A 17841-nucleotide genomic window follows, 5' to 3' on the forward strand; every position below is an offset into this window, starting at 1 on the left:
CATGAAATGCATCAAAAAAGACTATATGGAAATCATGGTAGAAGAAGAACTGGTGTCACAATCTCAAATGCTAAATGGACTATACACAAAAAAATGTAAAAAAAGAGGGTCAATCATTTTATCATATTGCTTCCTCATATTGTTTTTTTGGAAAGAATTCCTAACTGCTAAATAATTATGATTCAAGATGAGATTGATAATATTTATAATTAAGAATTTTTTTTGCATAAATATCCTTCTAAAAATTTAAAATTTACGTGAATACCCTCTTAAAATTTATATTTATTTTTGTACTCTCATAAAACACTGTTTTTGCACAAATGATTCTAATACAACAGTTGTTCTATCACGATTAATAAAAACCATATTTATTTGAATTAAAAATTATATAAAATTTTGAAATTAGTTTTTATCTTCTATCGCTATCACTTTATGAATATTTTAATCATTTTAATTTTTCAACAACATTAAATGCTGTGGGTATATTAGCAAAAATAATAATAATAAAGAATAAAATAGTAAAGCAAGTATTTTATAAGAATATACATATAAATATTAATTTTAAAATAATAAAAAAAATAATAATTAATAATTTCTAAAAGAATAGGTATGGAGAAGGCATGGAAGAGAGTCAAGATCTTAGCAGAAATTTCTGCTCACAAAAGCCAAGATCTTCTGCAGTCTCTGGTTGAATAGAGATTTGCAGCTCTCGGTCCGAGCCGCCGCTTGTATGGCCGTATCCCCTAATTCTTCCTTCACTTAGGGCGGAAACGCGCTTGGTGGTCCCCCTGCTTGACCCGCTCCCTCTCCTCCCTTGCCATTCCCAATTCCCCTCGTAAATTTTACGGAGAAGTCCATCCCCACGACCCCCCCAAGTTTCCCATAAATTCCTCTATCCCCCTCCAGATCTGAAGTCGAACTAAACCCCATTCCCACCGCCCTCTCCAGATCTCGATTAGGGGAAGAAAGGAAAGAAACAACCCAATGGCGTCCTCCGACTCCGCCGGCGCCGCCGGATCCGAATTCAACAACGGCCCATTGGCCTCCTCCTCGATCCCGGCGGCGGTGCCGGAGCGGCGGAAGGTGGCGCTGATCGCCGGCATCACCGGCCAGGACGGATCCTACCTGACCGAATTCCTCCTCGGCAAAGGCTACGAAGTCCACGGCCTGATCCGGCGGTCGTCCAACTTCAATACGGCCCGGCTGGACCACCTGTACGTGGACCCCCACAACTCCTCCAAGGCCCGGATGAAGCTCCACTACGCCGACCTCTCCGACGCCTCCTCCCTCCGCCGATGGGTCGACGTCCTCCTCCCCGATGAGGTCTACAACCTCGCCGCCCAGTCGCACGTCGCCGTCTCCTTCGAGATCCCAGACTACACAGCCGACGTCGTCGCCACCGGCTCCCTCCGCCTCCTCGAGGCCGTCCGCTCCTCCTCCTCCTCCTCCGGCAAGCCCATCCGCTACTACCAGGCCGGCTCCTCCGAGATGTTCGGATCCACACCCCCGCCTCAGTCCGAGTCCTCCGCCTTCCACCCCCGCTCCCCATACGCCGCCGCCAAGGTTGCCGCCCACTGGTACACCGTCAACTACCGCGAGGCCTACGGCCTCTTCGCCTGCAACGGCATCCTCTTCAACCACGAGAGCCCCCGTCGCGGGGAGAACTTCGTCACCCGCAAGATCACCCGCGCCGTCGGCCGCATCCGCGTCGGCCTCCAGACCAAGCTTTTCCTCGGCAATCTCTCTGCCGCGAGGGACTGGGGGTTCGCCGGGGACTACGTCGAGGCTATGTGGCTCATGCTGCAGCAGGACGAGCCTGGCGACTACGTCGTTGCCACTGACGAGTCTCACACTGTGCAGGAGTTCCTCGAGGCCGCCTTCGGGTATGTCGGGCTCGACTGGAAGGACCATGTGGTGATCGACAAGAGGTACTTCCGCCCGGCAGAGGTCGATAGCTTGAAGGGGGATTCGTCCAAGGCGAGGAAGGTGCTCGGGTGGAAGCCCAAGGTCGGATTCCAGGAGCTGGTCAAGATGATGGTGGACCAGGACATTGAGCTCGCCAAGAGGGAGAAGGTGCTGGTTGACGCTGGATACATCGATGCCCAGCAGCAACCATAGAGAAATGGGCCTCATTCAGTTGCAAATCTTCCTCGTCCTTCCCTTTAAATTTCGGTTGGATTCGTCTTAGATAAGAAAGTTATAATTTTTCAATGATATTAATATCTGTGTTTTTCTGGGGACATGTGGTTAGTGTTTAAAATTCTGCTGTGATATTTCTTTCTTTGATCGATGAAGTAGACGTTCTCTGTGTCTTTGTTTTGTTCTGGTAATTTCCTTTGATTATTAATACTAAAAGTTGTTATTTTTTTGAGATTAAAAGTTGTTATTAATTTATTGATTAATTTATTTATCGATGCATAATTGCTGGATCTGTTGCTCTGGGTCTCGTTATGTTACAACATGCATTGTTCATCTGAAGGTGGTAGCAGAGAGATTGGATCGTATATGGTATCATCTGTTTGAAGTTTTTCTCCCTACTGTAAGGCTAATTGTATAGCTTATAAAGATTTGGATCTGATCTGATGTACTTTGTTCTTTCGGCTAATCTACTGCTCCATCTGCAGTTCCAAATGCTTTTTAATAAGAGAACCTCTTGCTGGGTATGTGGCCTGTTATGGGTTTTTGTATTGTAGATAATCTCCGTCAGCTTGGCTTTGTGTGCATTCATGTTCTTGTCCAATCTTCATATCTGGAACTGACTCCAAGGTGTTTGTCTGTTAATGATTCAGTGTTATCCTCTGTTCATGCTTAGGCTTAACTGTATGTGCTCCTCCTACGTCTTTGTATGAAAAGATTTGGATCTGATCCAATCAGTTGCTTCCGACTCCAAGTTTCACATTGTTCTGTATAAAAGTCTAAGAGTCAATGCAATTCCAAAGGCTTTACCACAAGCGAACTCCTTGTTGATTGGTTTGTTTTCATATGTAGGATAATGAGTCTTCTTGATTGACATTAGTCTTGTAAGTTGCGGATGCTGCCATCTTTAATACCACTTTTGGACTGCTATGTTTCTTTGTTTCACTTTCTTATTTTCTTATTTTTGTTCTTGGGAATTGTGTATCTGATCAGAATCTGACACAGAACTTGTATTGCTACAATTTGGTCACTGTCTAGGAGGATTATTCCCTTTCAGAGGTGTATATAGACTTGGCTTGTCTAGTGTGCATGATTTGACGGTAGTAGGAGGTGCTTATTCGGTCTGATCTTTTTTTTATTTAGATAAGCAAATGCAGGCTGAATGATATAATCATAGAGATTTAGAGGTTTGCTGTTGTGAGATCTGCAGCAGGACAAATATGAGAAGAAAAGGGTTTATATAGTGGAAAGTTTGAATGCCAATTTAAGTCTCAAAGAATATGGATGGTGGATGTAATCAGGTATGCAATCAGATTTCCATCTGATCTGAGGAAAAACGGAAAGAAAATAGATATCAAATAAAGGAGAAAAAAATAGCTAGATGTAAGGTTGTTTTGGATGTTATATGTCTTTCATATGTTGGATTCAAATGTTTTTTCTAGGTTGGATTGCAAAATGATCTGTTGACAGTAGGAACAAGCATAAGAGCAGCTGCAAGTATCATGGAAAGGAAAGTGAAGAAAGGAAGGTTTAGAAACTTGGTTTAGTTACAGTTCAGCTAGACCCATTTAGTTTAATTTTGATTGCTTTTGTGCTTTGGGGAGTCTCCGTCTGACTTCTGGAGCTTTGATCAAAAAAAGTCAGGAGGAAAATTATAAAAAAAAAAAGAAGCAAGCCATGGAAACATACAAAAATTTGGGGTTTTTTGTAATGTTTATGATCAGTGGATGCATGTTTTCAATGTTTTAAGCTGAAAGTTTGATATTATAATATAAACCATGTTAAAAACCAACAAAAACGATAAAAAGATTCATGTGAACATCATTTCAAAGTTTAATATATGTTTCAGTTGTTTGATAAAAAATTAATTATTATGCATAATAATGTGAATTTCTTTAAAAAATAAAATGTAAAAACATAAAAGATAACCAGACATTAACATGGCCTTGTTAATGATGATTTCTGTCGCATTAGATTTGCAAAAAATTAGAGTTGGGGCTTTTATTCCCCCATGTTGTTTGAATTCTTTGGCCTTTCCAAGCGAAATTTGTTAGGCATCCTGGCTTAAGCAAGGTAGTCACTTGACATTTTCATCATCTTCTTCTTCTTCTTGGAAGTGGAGGCTGCAGATTTGCTTTCCGTGGCTTAAAAGTAACCCATCAAAGTAATTTGAGAAGGAAGAAACTCGAACAATGTGAATGGTTTATCCAATATTGGAGCATGAATTTGTTTGAGCAGGAATAATTATTTCATGAAAATTTCTAGTTGGTGAGAAGTAACATAGTAAATTTTATAACTTTGAAAGTAAAGATAGAATTGCTAGAAGTACCTACTCACAGATGAGGAATTCTACTATGCAAGCCAAACCTTTTTTTTTTAACTTAGAAAAATTGAGCAAGAGCTTAGAATCAACAATAATTTCCTAAATGGATTTAAAGAAATTAAGAAATTTATACTAAAATGATACTAAATACAAATAATGAATAAAAATCGTTTCCAATCTTGTTTCGGCCAAACGGTCTGAGACCACCGAAACTGGAAGAATATGACCAAAACTGCAGGTTAGTTTCAGCTTGATCTTGGCCAAAACTGATCAATATTGTTTGAAAACCAATTGGTTTTAGGTGAAACCTGAAACAAAGGAAGTAAGCAAAATTACTTTTTCTCTACTATAGAATCTTTAAATGAGAAAATAAGTTGGAGAATGAAGAGTCAGCTGGGGAATTATAAATTTTATGTTGCTCAGGAAGTTGACTGAGAAGTTTCGAGGCATGGTTCAGAAATGTTAGACACAACTTTAGTGATCCTTTGTCGAAGTATCTACTATAGGGAAAAAATTTACAGGGGTCTGTTGAAATTATTATAGCCTATGATGTACAACTTGGCTGTTGGATTTCCTCTAAGTCTGCTGTGAGTTTCTTAAATGTCCAATTTTGTCCCAAAAATTGATAATTCTGTCTTGAGATGTTGGAAGCATATTTTTCCAGTGATCCGGGTTCGTGTGGATTTTATAGGACAACCTGATTAAAGCTGTTTTGCAGCACATTTGACTTGGTTGAATCGTGATTTCGCTGTCTTTCCACGTGAACAGTTCATCATGAATCTACTGCTGTTGAAGAAACTTTAATTAACACTCATCCTTGTTGAACAGTAGAGGTAGATTTTTTCCTCCTATTTTTTGTTCAGTCGAGAAGGATAAGGACAATATTGTTCAAATCAATTTAAATGTTACATATATAGGATTTGTTGTTTAGATTCTTTCCATGTGGTACAATACCATGAAAATGTATTTCAACTAGGAATGTCAATCCATGCTCTTTTCATAATTTTGATATCAAGCTGAACTTTCACCTTATTAGTTAGGGAACCTCCTGGCTTTGTCTAGGTCTTTCCCATTGCTAATCACTAAATATTGACAATCAAGTGATTGAGCTTAAAGTATTTCTGAGGCTACTTGCATTGCATTCTGCTTGGTGAAGCCTCTCTGCAGTGCTCAGGGGTGAGTAATGATGTCGAAGCTTACCAATTTAATACACCTAACTTTATCTGGGATCTGCTGATCTGGCTGTCAAATTAACAGGTCCACTTTCCTCTTACCTTCAAATTTCCCCTACTAAGTTGTCTGAACTTTTTTGCACATAGAAATATTGTTTGGATATTGGGAACATACCTGCTCTTTTTGCACTTATTCTAAATAGTGGCCTCCAATTTTCTAGTTGGAATCATCGGTGTGCACTGTTTTATTCATCCTCCTCAAATTTGAAACATTTTGCGATGTAGTTTATATTGCTGGAAATATACATTAGGTGCTTGCTGGTACCAACCTGTCAGAGAACTGTTTCTTTCTGGAAAAAAGAGATTTTTTTCATATCATATTATACTACAGTTTTTATCATAACATAGCTTCTGCTATTTTTCTGAGAACTGTCTACCGAAAAAGGTCAAGCTAAACTATATCCACTACCCTATAGAAGATCATCCACCTGACATCTTGATCTATTTGTACTCGTAATGTTGCCATCCAGATGGCTAGTAATGCCAGCATTACTCATGTTTACTTTGCTTGTCATGTAAGCATAACATGCATAATTTATGATTTTAATCTCTTTCGATTGCAAGACTGGCTTAGTTTTTCCCTATGCTCTACTTACATTTTTTTTTCCGAAGGGTGCTTGTCTTAAAAGCCATCGTATAGACAGAAGTATTTTCAAAAGCATGTGAAACATTATAACATCAAATGAGATGACTTGCGAGATATTGGAGGAAAATAAAAAGCCTTGAAAAATCTATTAACAATAGAATTTCCTATAAGGATTAAAGTTAGTTTCATGTTCTAAATGGACAAGGTGTAGTAAATCGAATTGTATCCACATGGTATCTTAAACTTATTCTAAGACCAGAAAATGGATCGATTTTTGTTTATTTTTTTTACTTTATTTATTGGCATGCAAAATTTATTATATAAAGATACTCAATTAGATGTAAGTTGCATAGTATTAATAATTTTTGGATTAAAAATTCAGGATACTTGAAACTTTACTAGGGCAAGTTTCAATATTATTTCCTTTTAACTATTTTTCTTTTGTTAAATTAACCTATTCTATAATTATTTAGAATTAATATATTCATATAATCTATCCTTGAATTGATCCATGAGATATCTTGCATATTCAATACAAGGACGCCATACACCAAATCAAATAAAAGAGATGATGACCACAAATGGTGTTAAGTATCCAATGAAAAAAATGCAATTGTAGGGTGTCAAGAAAAGTTTTCAATTTTATTATGATTATAAAGATTTTCACTTTTATTTATATGGGTGTGCCAAATATTTATTTTTTTAAATCAGCGAATGAATGAAACTATCCTTAAAGATAAGGCAAATATGTAATACTATATGTGTTGCATATCCAAGGAATATAAATACTTGACAATCAAGGCTTCTCGTGTACTAAATAGAATATCGTTTTAGAAGTATCTTTATCCGCATACTTATTTATAATCATCTGTGATTAGTTTTATATTGTTTTATCAAAAATTTATAGTTTGTGGATGATAGTTGATGAGCATTTTCATTTAAACATGTGAAGGGGGAAAATATTAGAGGAACGATTCCCTCGATCCCCATTTGATGATAGATTCACCTGCAGGCGATTTAAAGAGTTCTAAACATCATTGCTCCGCTCCCTACTACTAATTAGTGTTAACGTGGCCTTCTGGAAATTGGGATGCACAAAGTGCACATACCCTTCTCTAACTCTTTCCTTCTTTCACTCTTCTATGGTATTTCGCCATGGATGTTTTTTTGGTTTCTTCACACATCCGGGGGTAAAATAGTTGATGACCGAACTTTCCTGTTTTAAGGGATGAATGTGGAAAACATTAGAGGATATCTAGATTTTCTCAATCCCCATTTGATGATTGATTCACCTTCAAGTGATGCGGAAAATACTGAGACATCTATGGGCACTCTGCAATGCTGATTGGATGCCACTTTGCCTATTCAAATTGCCTGCACCGAATCCAAGCCCTTTAGATTTTGCAAAAACTTTGAAAAGTCCTCATCCATTGCCCTAAGGGGGAAATGGTATGTGGTGAGAGGCCGAGGAAATGCTCAATTGAACGAGTACACTGCTCGCCCCCCTTGGATTCATTCCTCTCTAACCACAGGAAAATTCTCAGCACTACGTCTAGTGCTGAGAATACCAACTACCAAAACACAATGCTGGAAGGAGTCTGAATTCAGTGTACGGTTCACTGAATCAAGAAAAAGAAATGTTAAACTACTGCAACATCAAGTATCCAAGTATCCACATTGGTGATGGGTTTAAGAAAAAGAGAAACATAAAAAAATATCATTCCCCTGGTAGATTTGAACCATGAGACTGTGTCTTGAAGATGGTTTGATCGACACCTTGGTCCTGCTTGATCTGACAATATTAATGACAAAAGGCTGTCTCAATTTATTACAATCAAAACCCAACACATCAGGGTTGCCTATGGAAGCACAAACAACTCCCCCGAACCCAGCCGCATATCACAAAAAACGCATGCTAACATAGAAAACTATGGGCAGAAGCTTATGTTAAACAATAATGTACATCATGTAATCTTGATCTGCTCCTTGCCCATCACTCACACCATTCACACCATATGCTAATAACAAAAGCACAAGATGTATCGGAAACATGACTGAATTAGCTAACCTTCCATTTGACATGAAATCCATAATATTTTTAGGATGAGTTCAGATCATATGTTGCTCAGAAGGCTTGGTCATCTTTGCCATCTCCTCTCTGAAAACAGAGATTTCAAGATGTGAGACAATGATCAAGATATCAGTAAGGTCGAACAAAGAGGGTAGTTATTAATAATCAGGTTAATAGCAAAATTACAGCTTAAGAACATGTTCACTCAAGGAATGCCCAGACACAAGATGAACAGGATGGATGAATTTGAACTTCGGTGCCATATCAAAAAGGGGTTTTGGAATTTCAAAAGAGTGTCAATTTGTCATTTTTATATATTACATGCAATTTAGCTTTTATTATTATCACATAAAGATATAGTTAAGTGAACATTGAAAAACTCTCACCCTATTTTATATATGTTTTTCATCTTTCTAACATCCACCACAGGTATTCTTTATTTTTTCTTCATTTCCCAATCTCCTAATAGACCTAACACCCCGCGCCCCCCACCAAAAAAAGAAAAGTTCTCCCTCAATGTCCATGTTCTCAGTTTTCCTAATATTTCAGTTTTTTATTTCCGTATTGCTTACATTTCATGGTTGCCCGTCTAGCTCAGTTGGTAGAGCGCAAGGCTCTTAACCTTGTGGTCGTGGGTTCGAGCCCCACGGTGGGCGTTTGTTAAATTTATTTTTTATTTCCTCATCTCTTGTTTGGCTTCTTGTTTCATTTTTGTTTTGTATTTAACTATTTTTTATTTAACCGCTTCATGTTTCATACTTTACATTTTTTATTTTATTTTCTATTATAATTTTATATTTATTTGACTTTGTTTTTATCTTTTTTATTTTTTTTATTTCATTTATTTTGTTTTATTAGAATATTCAGGTCTAGGGTATAAAGATCTTCATTTTCTATCAGGAATACTATATAATTGATTATAAATAGATAACTAAATTTAAAAAGCAGTAGTTAATATTCATATTTTATTTATTGTTTGTTTTATGAAATATAAAATATGTAATACACAGCTATTTGCCAGTCCAAAGAAAGTGCATGCTTTCCAAATCTAAACAGTTAATATTTAGAAAATTCTTATATTGTAATCCTAGAATAGCAGGATGTTTGATTCACCTAGGATGAATTTCAATATTAGAATTGTTTATAGAACTATAACTTGATGATGCATGTTTAAATTTACTCGTTAATGCACTACACTGTCAGCTATCATGGTAGTGCCAAAAACTGTGAACAAGTTCTGCAACTTGCAATTTCCTCAGCTTCTGTGTTAAAGTTGGCATCAACAATGCCATTTCTACTGTCAGCAAACTTGAGCCACAGGAGTATAATAGGACAACTATTTGATTTCACTTAAATCCAGTGCTCCTAACTTGGTGTGACCACAAATGTTATAAATAAAAAATTGATATTGTTGTTTTATTATTACAAATTTTAAAGTCCAAAGTGATTGTAAATTAATATCTGAAGCTTTGCTTATTCAGTGATTTTACAAACAAATTTGATGAAAGTTTATCCAGCTGTAAGTGGACTACAATAGATGACATACGAGGGGTAAGATCTATTCCAGCTAAAAGATTGTAGTACCGCTAACAGAACGTAATGCCAAAAAAAAGAAACATAAGATAAAGATTGTACATGTTAAAAGAGCTAGGTTAATCAGCATCCACAATGGTTAACGGACGTTTGCCAATTAGAATGATCCCATCAAACAATTCATTACAGGGCACTATACTAGATGGCATTGAGCATTAGATAAATCTAAATTAGTTGGATTAGCAAACTAAACAAATCTAGCATCTGCAGTGCATGATAGAAGTGGACGGAATATTGACAAGTTACCTGCAGAATTATGAGGAGAATGAGTGGCATTGCCCTTTGAATACTGTTGTGCTTGTGATGTTGACCTCTGCATGCGTGGGGAGGAACCTTGTTTGTCATTCGCCATAGGTAAGGAATGTCTTTTCTTCATTTGATTATCATGCACATCAGGGCTCAATTTTGGAGAAATACTTGCATGGGCCTTAGCCCTTGCAGACTTGGTGGCTTGCATGTAACTTGGAAGGGAATTGCTACTGCTGATCCTGTGTTCATGATCAATATGATCCGGTTTAGCCATCCCGAATGAGCTGCGCCTCTTTGCATTCTTTGAATCCCTTGTCAATTGTTCAGTCCTTCCACCTGAATCATTGTTTGGATTAGATGGTGACCTCTTGCCTGCCAGTTGAGATCTTTGCTTTTGAATAGGCATATTATCATCTTTTTTGCTCTTTTTGGCATTTACCGATATCTGACTTGATGGTGTTCCATGTGCCTCAGTGACTGTTGTACAGCTTTTGGGGGTTCCTTCTAGTGATGACCGCATCTGTGGATCTACAGAATTTTCCAGTTGAGTCGGCATATCTGGTGTGGTTGGCTCAGCGGGCTGTTGTTCCACCTGCACTACATCATTGGCAGCAGTTGAGTTGAGTAGATTTCCAGCACTTTCCTCAGGTTGTTGCGGCTGAAGGACTTCCGAATCAAAGGAAGAGTTCTTGTCTTCAGTCTTCATTTTAAGATTAAGATCAGTATCAGCATCACCACTGACATCATGGTGCCCTTTCTCCAAAGATTCAATTTCTAGGACAATTTCCCCACCTTCAGTTTCAGATCTGTCTGGTGAGTCGAGTGTGGAGGAGATAGAAATTTCAGTGTCGCATTCTGAAGTAGCAATTTGAACTCTTGGATCACAAGATACACTGTTCTCTGTAAAGCTTATGTCCTTACTCTCTTTTGAAGCATCTATCTGAAAATTATAACTATCTAATTTTGACTTGGCTGTAGCATCTTGATAAGCAGAATTACTACACCTGCTGATAGAAGAGCTTGAGGTCGGCACTTCGAATTTTGACTGTGCAGCAGCAAATGCTGGATTGCATGGTTTTCTCAACCCCTGTACAAGCTTCTTTCCTTCAGTTCCTACCGGCTCAAAGACTGCACTGTTAGAAGTATTCTTCAGGCCATTGCAGTCAAAATCAGGCTTCTCAGAAACATCATCAAGCACTATTTTTTCAGCTGAATTTGATTTCAAATGCTTTTGACTTGAGAGAGAATCTGTAGTTGTTTCATTAACATTTTCAATCTTCATATGATTCTCTTGTGTGATACCCAAAGTCTCATTTTTGAACTGAGTTTTTTCCTGGTCATCCTTCACCAATGAAATTGAGCAATTATCTGGAACAGATATTGGAGCCTCAAACTTCAAGTTACCAGAATTTTTAGCTGTAACAACCCCTTTGCCATTAGCTAGCACTCTTATTTCCTCTGGAGCAAACTCTGCATCATATGACACAAAGACTGCAGGTGGAACCTCCTTGCTTGCTTCGAAATCAACCAACTCCGTGATTTCTTCTCGTCCCTGACAACCCTGATTAAACTTTTTCTCCAGCTGCTGCCCTATATCTGATGAAGTAACGGCCATCCACCTCTCCAACCATTTCCATGCCGAATCATCAGATTTTGAGGCATCACATTTTATGTGAATGGGTTTTTTCTTTGGCGCAGCCTCCAAAAGCTTGATAAAACAGAAACATGAAAATTAATTTTAAAGGAAAAAATATTAAGATTACAAACCACTGTTACAACGGTGAACTTGTAAAAAAGATAGATTGCTCATACCTGATGAGCAAATCCATTTGAAAGGAGTATCTTAGTTGAGGAATATGTTTTGTTTGGTTTTATGCAAGAATTTTCCTTCTCCTGCACCCGGAAAATATCAATCTGGTAAGACATAAAACAACAAATATAATGCTTCACAAGAAGAAGAAAGCATTTTCATAGCATATGATGACAAATATTGAACAATGTTTAGGCACATAGCTCAGTCTATTGATAAATACAAATACTACTTTAAGCAACCCCTCCACCCTCTTCTCAAAATGCAATCAAAATTAATCCTCTAATGAAAGTTGAATCAGCCAGAGTTATTTATGACCGATTCCAGGAGAGATGAATATATGTTGCAGCTTGAATAGGAAACATAGGACGAGAAAATATAAAAATAACAAGATTATCCAAATCTCAATCACAGTCAGCCACAACACTTTTGCTAATAATGTGATGGTAGGGTCAGAACCGAGTCAGCAGACTTACAAGGTGAGTCCTGCCAAGATCAAGAGTTGCATTGGCTAAGATCTTTGATTGTAATCTAAGGCTAGAAAGAGGCTGCTCATAAATTCTTATAATAGAATAATGGAATCTTTGTTGTAATTTAGAACATAATTATTTAAAAATAGTGAAATAAAATATTTTATGCAACCCCAAGGTCATTCTGCTATACGATGTGAATCAATAATTAGTGAAGCAAAAGGACTTTACCAATAGTCTTGATCTCTGGGAATGTACCTGGAGCTTATTCTCTTGTGCAGCTAACTTCTCAACTAATTGACATTTATGATGAGCTCGCACAAATGCTTGCAATTTTACAATGGCTTGGACACAACGCAATGTTCCAATGGCCTGTCTTCTAACCAAATGTCCACGTACAGCAGCTTGCAATTTGACAACACTCTTAAGTTTTTGTAATCCTCTCCTAGCCTGAACACGTTCACAGGAAATCAGAGAAATATAATACAAACCCTTGGAAAATACACAAAGCAATTGCAACTGAGAAAAGAATATACCAAGAATCCCCGAGTGGCAGCCTGAATGACAATAACAACAGATTCATCGAGGTGGATGTCATTGGCAATGGAATTTTCATCAGTTGCCAGCAGATTAGCTACTCCAGAATTCATGACAGCAGATGGTAAGGGGAAGGTTTCATTTATCTTTTGTTCTGTGGGTTTTTTTCCTGGAATAGAAGAATATATTGGAGAATCAAAAGTATTCATCGGGACTTGTATGCTTTCCTTGTTATAGCTGACAGACACAGGATCTGAGACCACACTATTGCTTAGCACTCTGTGCCTGGTTGATCTCTTTCGGAAACTCCATCGGCGTCTATCTGATGAAGTTTTGCTCTGAGAAAGAATGGATTAAAGTCAGGAAGCTTCTAATCAGTAAATAATAATAATAAGATAACATGGGACAAGCAATGGAGGAATCAGCCTATCTGAAGCTTCACATGCTGCCAACTTTTATTGTAACAAGGAAGGACAGAGGAAGAAATCCACATGCAGTGCTCAAGTTATATTATTTTGGTATTATGTTGTCATGACTCGTATGTCTCTGATGAGGACAAATTATTCACCAATTAGGCAAGTGTTAACTGCGTCCTCAATTTGAGAAAAGCTTACAAGATGCTCATATAAAGTTGTATAAGCTAACACAATCACCAAACCAATTCAGTGTTGTGCCAATTATCTCCCAGTATTTTCCAACTCATGCAAAATCCAAGCAAAGACATTCTCGAAATCAGATCCATGGTGCTGGACAACTTAATTGTGTTTCTTTTTTTTTCTCTCTCTCACATTTTCTTAGTAAATAATTAAGATCAACCGCCACAGTCCTGCTCAATCAACACATCATTTCCCAACCGTGCCTGCAGTTCCTGACAAGCCCCTACATCCGATCCATCATGTTTAAGGAACATCTCATAAATTGTCCCAGCCAGATCTAGTAATGGGGTGTTCCCAAGGGATCAAAGATTACAAAACACAGTTGTTGTCTATATTAAACTTTTGGATCAAATTAAAATTATAACATCAACATCAATTCTTTTCTCCCAAAAATTATGAAAAAAATAATCACAAACCTAATCTCTCTTTCAGATCCAAAACGAACAGAACATCCACTTAAGCAGCACCAACATTTAATCATGAAAAACATGCACAAGTAACCAATTTCCCAAATCAATGCATTCCAGCAACCCAATCAATTCCCGGTCCTCTTCCCGAAGGGCAGTACTCACAGCAGAGAGAAAAATCAACACTTAGAAACAAACAATGTGCTTCTCAATGCAGCCCAGTAGCAACTCCTAATAGAACCCAGATACCCATCGCAAGAGAAATAGGGAGGGAAAGAGAAAAGGACAAAAATGATATTTTTATGAGACCTCTGCACCTTTTTTGAGCATCCACATCCATGGATCTGGTAACTATCCAAAACAAACCCAAGCCAGTAAAAAGATCAAACTTTACCCAAATTCCACCACAATCCCCACAGTTCCAACTCAACCACAACCAAACCCACCACGCCACTCTCATAACCTCATCTAAGCTTCCACCAAATTCACAACTAAAGAACAAGAAGCAAGCTTCAACCCTCCAATCAAACAGCAATGCACAGCAAAACGAACAAAGAAGAGACCGCGACAAAGAGAAGCAATTACCTCAGCCATCGAATTATCCCCGTCGTCATCCACATCCGCGCCGCCAGTGCAAGCAATCATCCTCAAGCAGGATCTCTTCGATCTCCCCATCACCCCCTCCGACGATTTTTTCACGAATTCTTCTCCTTTTTCTCTGGGTTTTCAGAGAGGGAGAGAGAGTGCTTCTCCTCGGTTTCGCAGTAGCGTTTCAGCTGGCGGCCATGCCGCTCTACATCATTTATTTTTTTGGGAGCTCGACATTGTCGGATTTTTTAGGAAAAAGAGGAGTGGGTTTTAAATCGGGTTTAATTCGGGGGCTCGCGTCCACTATTTTCCACGCGCGTCCTCTTCCCAACCGTTTTGCGTCGCCTCTAAAACTTGCCGAATGAAGGAAAGAAAGGTCCGTTTCCGTTACGTTCCGGTCAATCGACAATCACGGACAGGATGTGGTAAGCTCACTGCGGTGATGGGATCCGGTTTTCATGTTTCCGGTGGATGAGGCGATCCCAACGGCAACCGGTCACGAGATTCGCGAGAAACCGCCCCTAGATACAGGCAGCTGGCCGTATATTATTTCGTTGCGTTTCGGCTCAGTACGTACGTAGTAGACTCCAGCTCAGAGGCATGGTTAAACTTAAAGATGACGGCCGTTTTTTCATCGTAACGGCTACCATAGATATCCTAATCGAGAAGAAGCAAATAATTCTCAACACCCGGCTACTAAATAACTTCTCAAAATTTTCAAATATAATAATATAAATTCAAATCTCTTTACAAACTCAAAAAATATTATAATTTGAGTAACAAGGTTGTAATAATATTTTTTTTTGATGATAATAAGGTAAAAATATTTTTGCCAAACCATATAAGTAAAATAAATATTAAAATTTCTAATGTACTACTGATCCATCTTATATTTTGTGCAAAACTCATAAGTTTGATGCTTATTCCAATTTGCAGTAATAGAAAAGAAACACTATTAAGGTGATATTTTATATTTATAATAAAGTAACAACATGTTTATACAGTTATTATAATATAGAATAATTGCTATTATGATCAAAAGTGAACTATAAAGTAGCAAATAATAAAAGAATTATTGGGGTAGTAACCATTTTTTGATTATGTTAATTAATTATAAAATAAAATATTTTTAAATTTTAAATATTCTAATTGAATATATAAATAGTTAAAAAGCCAAGTCAAATTATTGTAACTCTGGCTATCGCTTAAATATCCGTGCATATATATATAGATGCAAAAAAAAAAAGGATCACCTGAACCATTCTTCATGGCCATTGTTTCACTGCTTTTGTTTTCTGCCTTTCCTTTTATAGTAACTAAATTAATTATGCCAGCTCAATTTATAATAATCAAATTTCTACGACAAAAGAGCTGCCCGTTATTTTCTACCTAACGGTAATTAACGGTTGATTAGGATAGGGATAAACGGCGTTACTAACTGCATCGGCTAACGGACGCCACCTTTCATGCGCCGCTGGCGAGCGGGGGACCAAACTGAGATCTCTGCGCAGATACTTCTCAGGAACAACTTTATTACAAGAATCAGTCACTCAATTTCGCGATCCATGGATGGCCCATCAGGGCCCAGTGCACCAAACTTCAGTAATTTCAACGGTTCCTGCGGAACATCTGAAACTATCTAATATAGCCGTACACGGTGGGGCCCGGGAGGCAACGGGGGTTGTCGAGGACCGCTGGGGCAGCGGAAAGTGCAACGTGTCATCATGCCATCGGCTATAATCCGGGACGCGTGCTTCTGGCACGTGCAAGGAAAACGCGTGTGCAGACCGCGCCGCCCAAAGTTGATCGTCCGAACGATATGCGTCCTGTGATCCGATCCTATGATACTGACCGTTGGATGTGAAAGGGGAATACAAATTAAACATTATAGCCTTGTTCAGCAAGGTTTGGGAAAGTAGGCTATTTCACCTGTTTGTTGTTTTTTCTTAATGAAAGTCCTTATAATTGAGTTGTAGATTAAGGTTTGGAAGGTTGGATAGGTTGTCTTTCATGATAAGATTATTATTGGTAAGGTGTTTGGGAGAGTCTTTGTCATGAAGATAGGGGACAAGGACACTCTACTCCATGTTGCTTGTGATGGAAAAAAGAGGCCTCGGATACAATACAGGATCATAATAAGTAGGGTAGCATCTAGTGTGCTTTTTTTTCCTTTTTTGGTGAAACATCTAGTATGCCTTTGAGGGTGGCACACTTCACTTGAAGCCTCCATCTCTAGGTTTTCTTAAGATCAACTTTAATAGTAGTACGGAATTCGTGATTCGGAATGAGGGACCTGCATTGGTAGCTGCAGAAGGATGTCGGTTCTTTGATGTAATTATCCCTCTTATAGAGATAAGATGAGCCTAAGAGGGCTTAGTTTATATAGCTGTAGTCCGAAAGGCTCCTAATGTAATTCTTGCAGGGGATTCTAAAATGGCTATCGGTTGCTTATTAAATTAGCAGACCTATGCTCACGATTCCCACCCCATCGTGGGGGATATTAGGAGGATGATCGGCATCTTGCAGTCTTTCAAGACTATTCATATTTATAAGAAGACGAACAATGCAGCAGACTGAATGACTTTCTATTTTGCAAGATACTCGGGTTCAATTATTTGGAATTTGCCCTAAGGAGTACCAACTCAATTGAGGATCATGTAACCGTGCTGCCCTACCCCACCCCATCTTCGTAGTCCTAAAGATCATGTATGTGTAGCTGGAAAAAGGGCCACTGTCTCTCAAGTCTAACAAATTGTTGATTACATTACATGAGATTTTCAAACTCTGCTAGAATTTGATGCATAAAATAGTTTTCATATGATGTGCAAGTCAACTGTAGAGAAAATCATATACACTCTATCCCTAGATTATCAAAACTAAAGAGGACAATAAAATGTGAAAGTTTAACAAGACAAAATATTACAGGAAGCAGGAGTGAAATGAAGATTAAATCTTGAGCTATTAAACTTCTAGCCAAAACTATCAAGCAAGAAATAAAGGTTTTACAGGGATATGGTAGTCTAAGGACCTGCTAATGCACAAATCCCCTACAATTTCTAAATTTTTTCAGGCAATGCATGGATGCAAGTTGGTCAATTAGGTTTTAGCTCAACTTAAACTAGATTATGATTGATATGTCATTGCAAGATTAGATGGATATCCAGGTCTATTAAATGACTACCT

At 38.1% G+C, this 17841-nt stretch overlaps 2 protein-coding genes and 1 non-coding gene across 5 annotated transcripts; 2 read left to right on the forward strand and 1 right to left on the reverse strand.

The window, feature by feature from the left end:
* The first annotated feature begins 748 nt into the window (after nucleotides 1-748).
* LOC120105734 (GDP-mannose 4,6 dehydratase 1-like) lies at nucleotides 749-2379 on the forward strand. The gene has a single exon (XM_039118442.1). The coding sequence runs from the start codon at nucleotides 985-987 to the stop codon at nucleotides 2116-2118; it is 1134 nt and encodes a 377-aa protein (XP_038974370.1). The 5' UTR covers nucleotides 749-984; the 3' UTR covers nucleotides 2119-2379.
* A 5586-nt stretch (nucleotides 2380-7965) lies between these two features.
* On the reverse strand, nucleotides 7966-14900 carry LOC120105735 (protein IQ-DOMAIN 32-like). Of its 3 annotated transcripts, none has more exons than XM_039118444.1 (6): nucleotides 14656-14900; nucleotides 13007-13345; nucleotides 12729-12920; nucleotides 12003-12104; nucleotides 10188-11898; nucleotides 7966-8435 (listed from the first exon to the last, which is right to left on the reverse strand). In XM_039118444.1, exons 1-6 carry the CDS (start codon nucleotides 14743-14745, stop codon nucleotides 8416-8418), a joined length of 2454 nt encoding a protein of 817 aa, XP_038974372.1. In that variant the 5' UTR covers nucleotides 14746-14900; the 3' UTR covers nucleotides 7966-8415. The 3 variants fall into 3 exon arrangements, with proteins under 3 accessions (XP_038974372.1, XP_038974371.1, XP_038974373.1); XM_039118443.1 differs by having other exon boundaries at nucleotides 12003-12083; nucleotides 12702-12920; XM_039118445.1 differs by having other exon boundaries at nucleotides 12003-12083; nucleotides 14656-14898.
* On the forward strand, nucleotides 8932-9004 carry TRNAK-CUU. The gene has a single exon. It is a non-coding gene; the product is annotated as a tRNA-Lys (tRNA).
* Nucleotides 14901-17841: the final 2941 nt, after the last annotated feature.

Source organism: Phoenix dactylifera, unplaced genomic scaffold (genome assembly GCF_009389715.1).
Source record: "Phoenix dactylifera cultivar Barhee BC4 unplaced genomic scaffold, palm_55x_up_171113_PBpolish2nd_filt_p 000352F, whole genome shotgun sequence".
Taxonomy (NCBI): domain Eukaryota; kingdom Viridiplantae; phylum Streptophyta; class Magnoliopsida; order Arecales; family Arecaceae; genus Phoenix; species Phoenix dactylifera.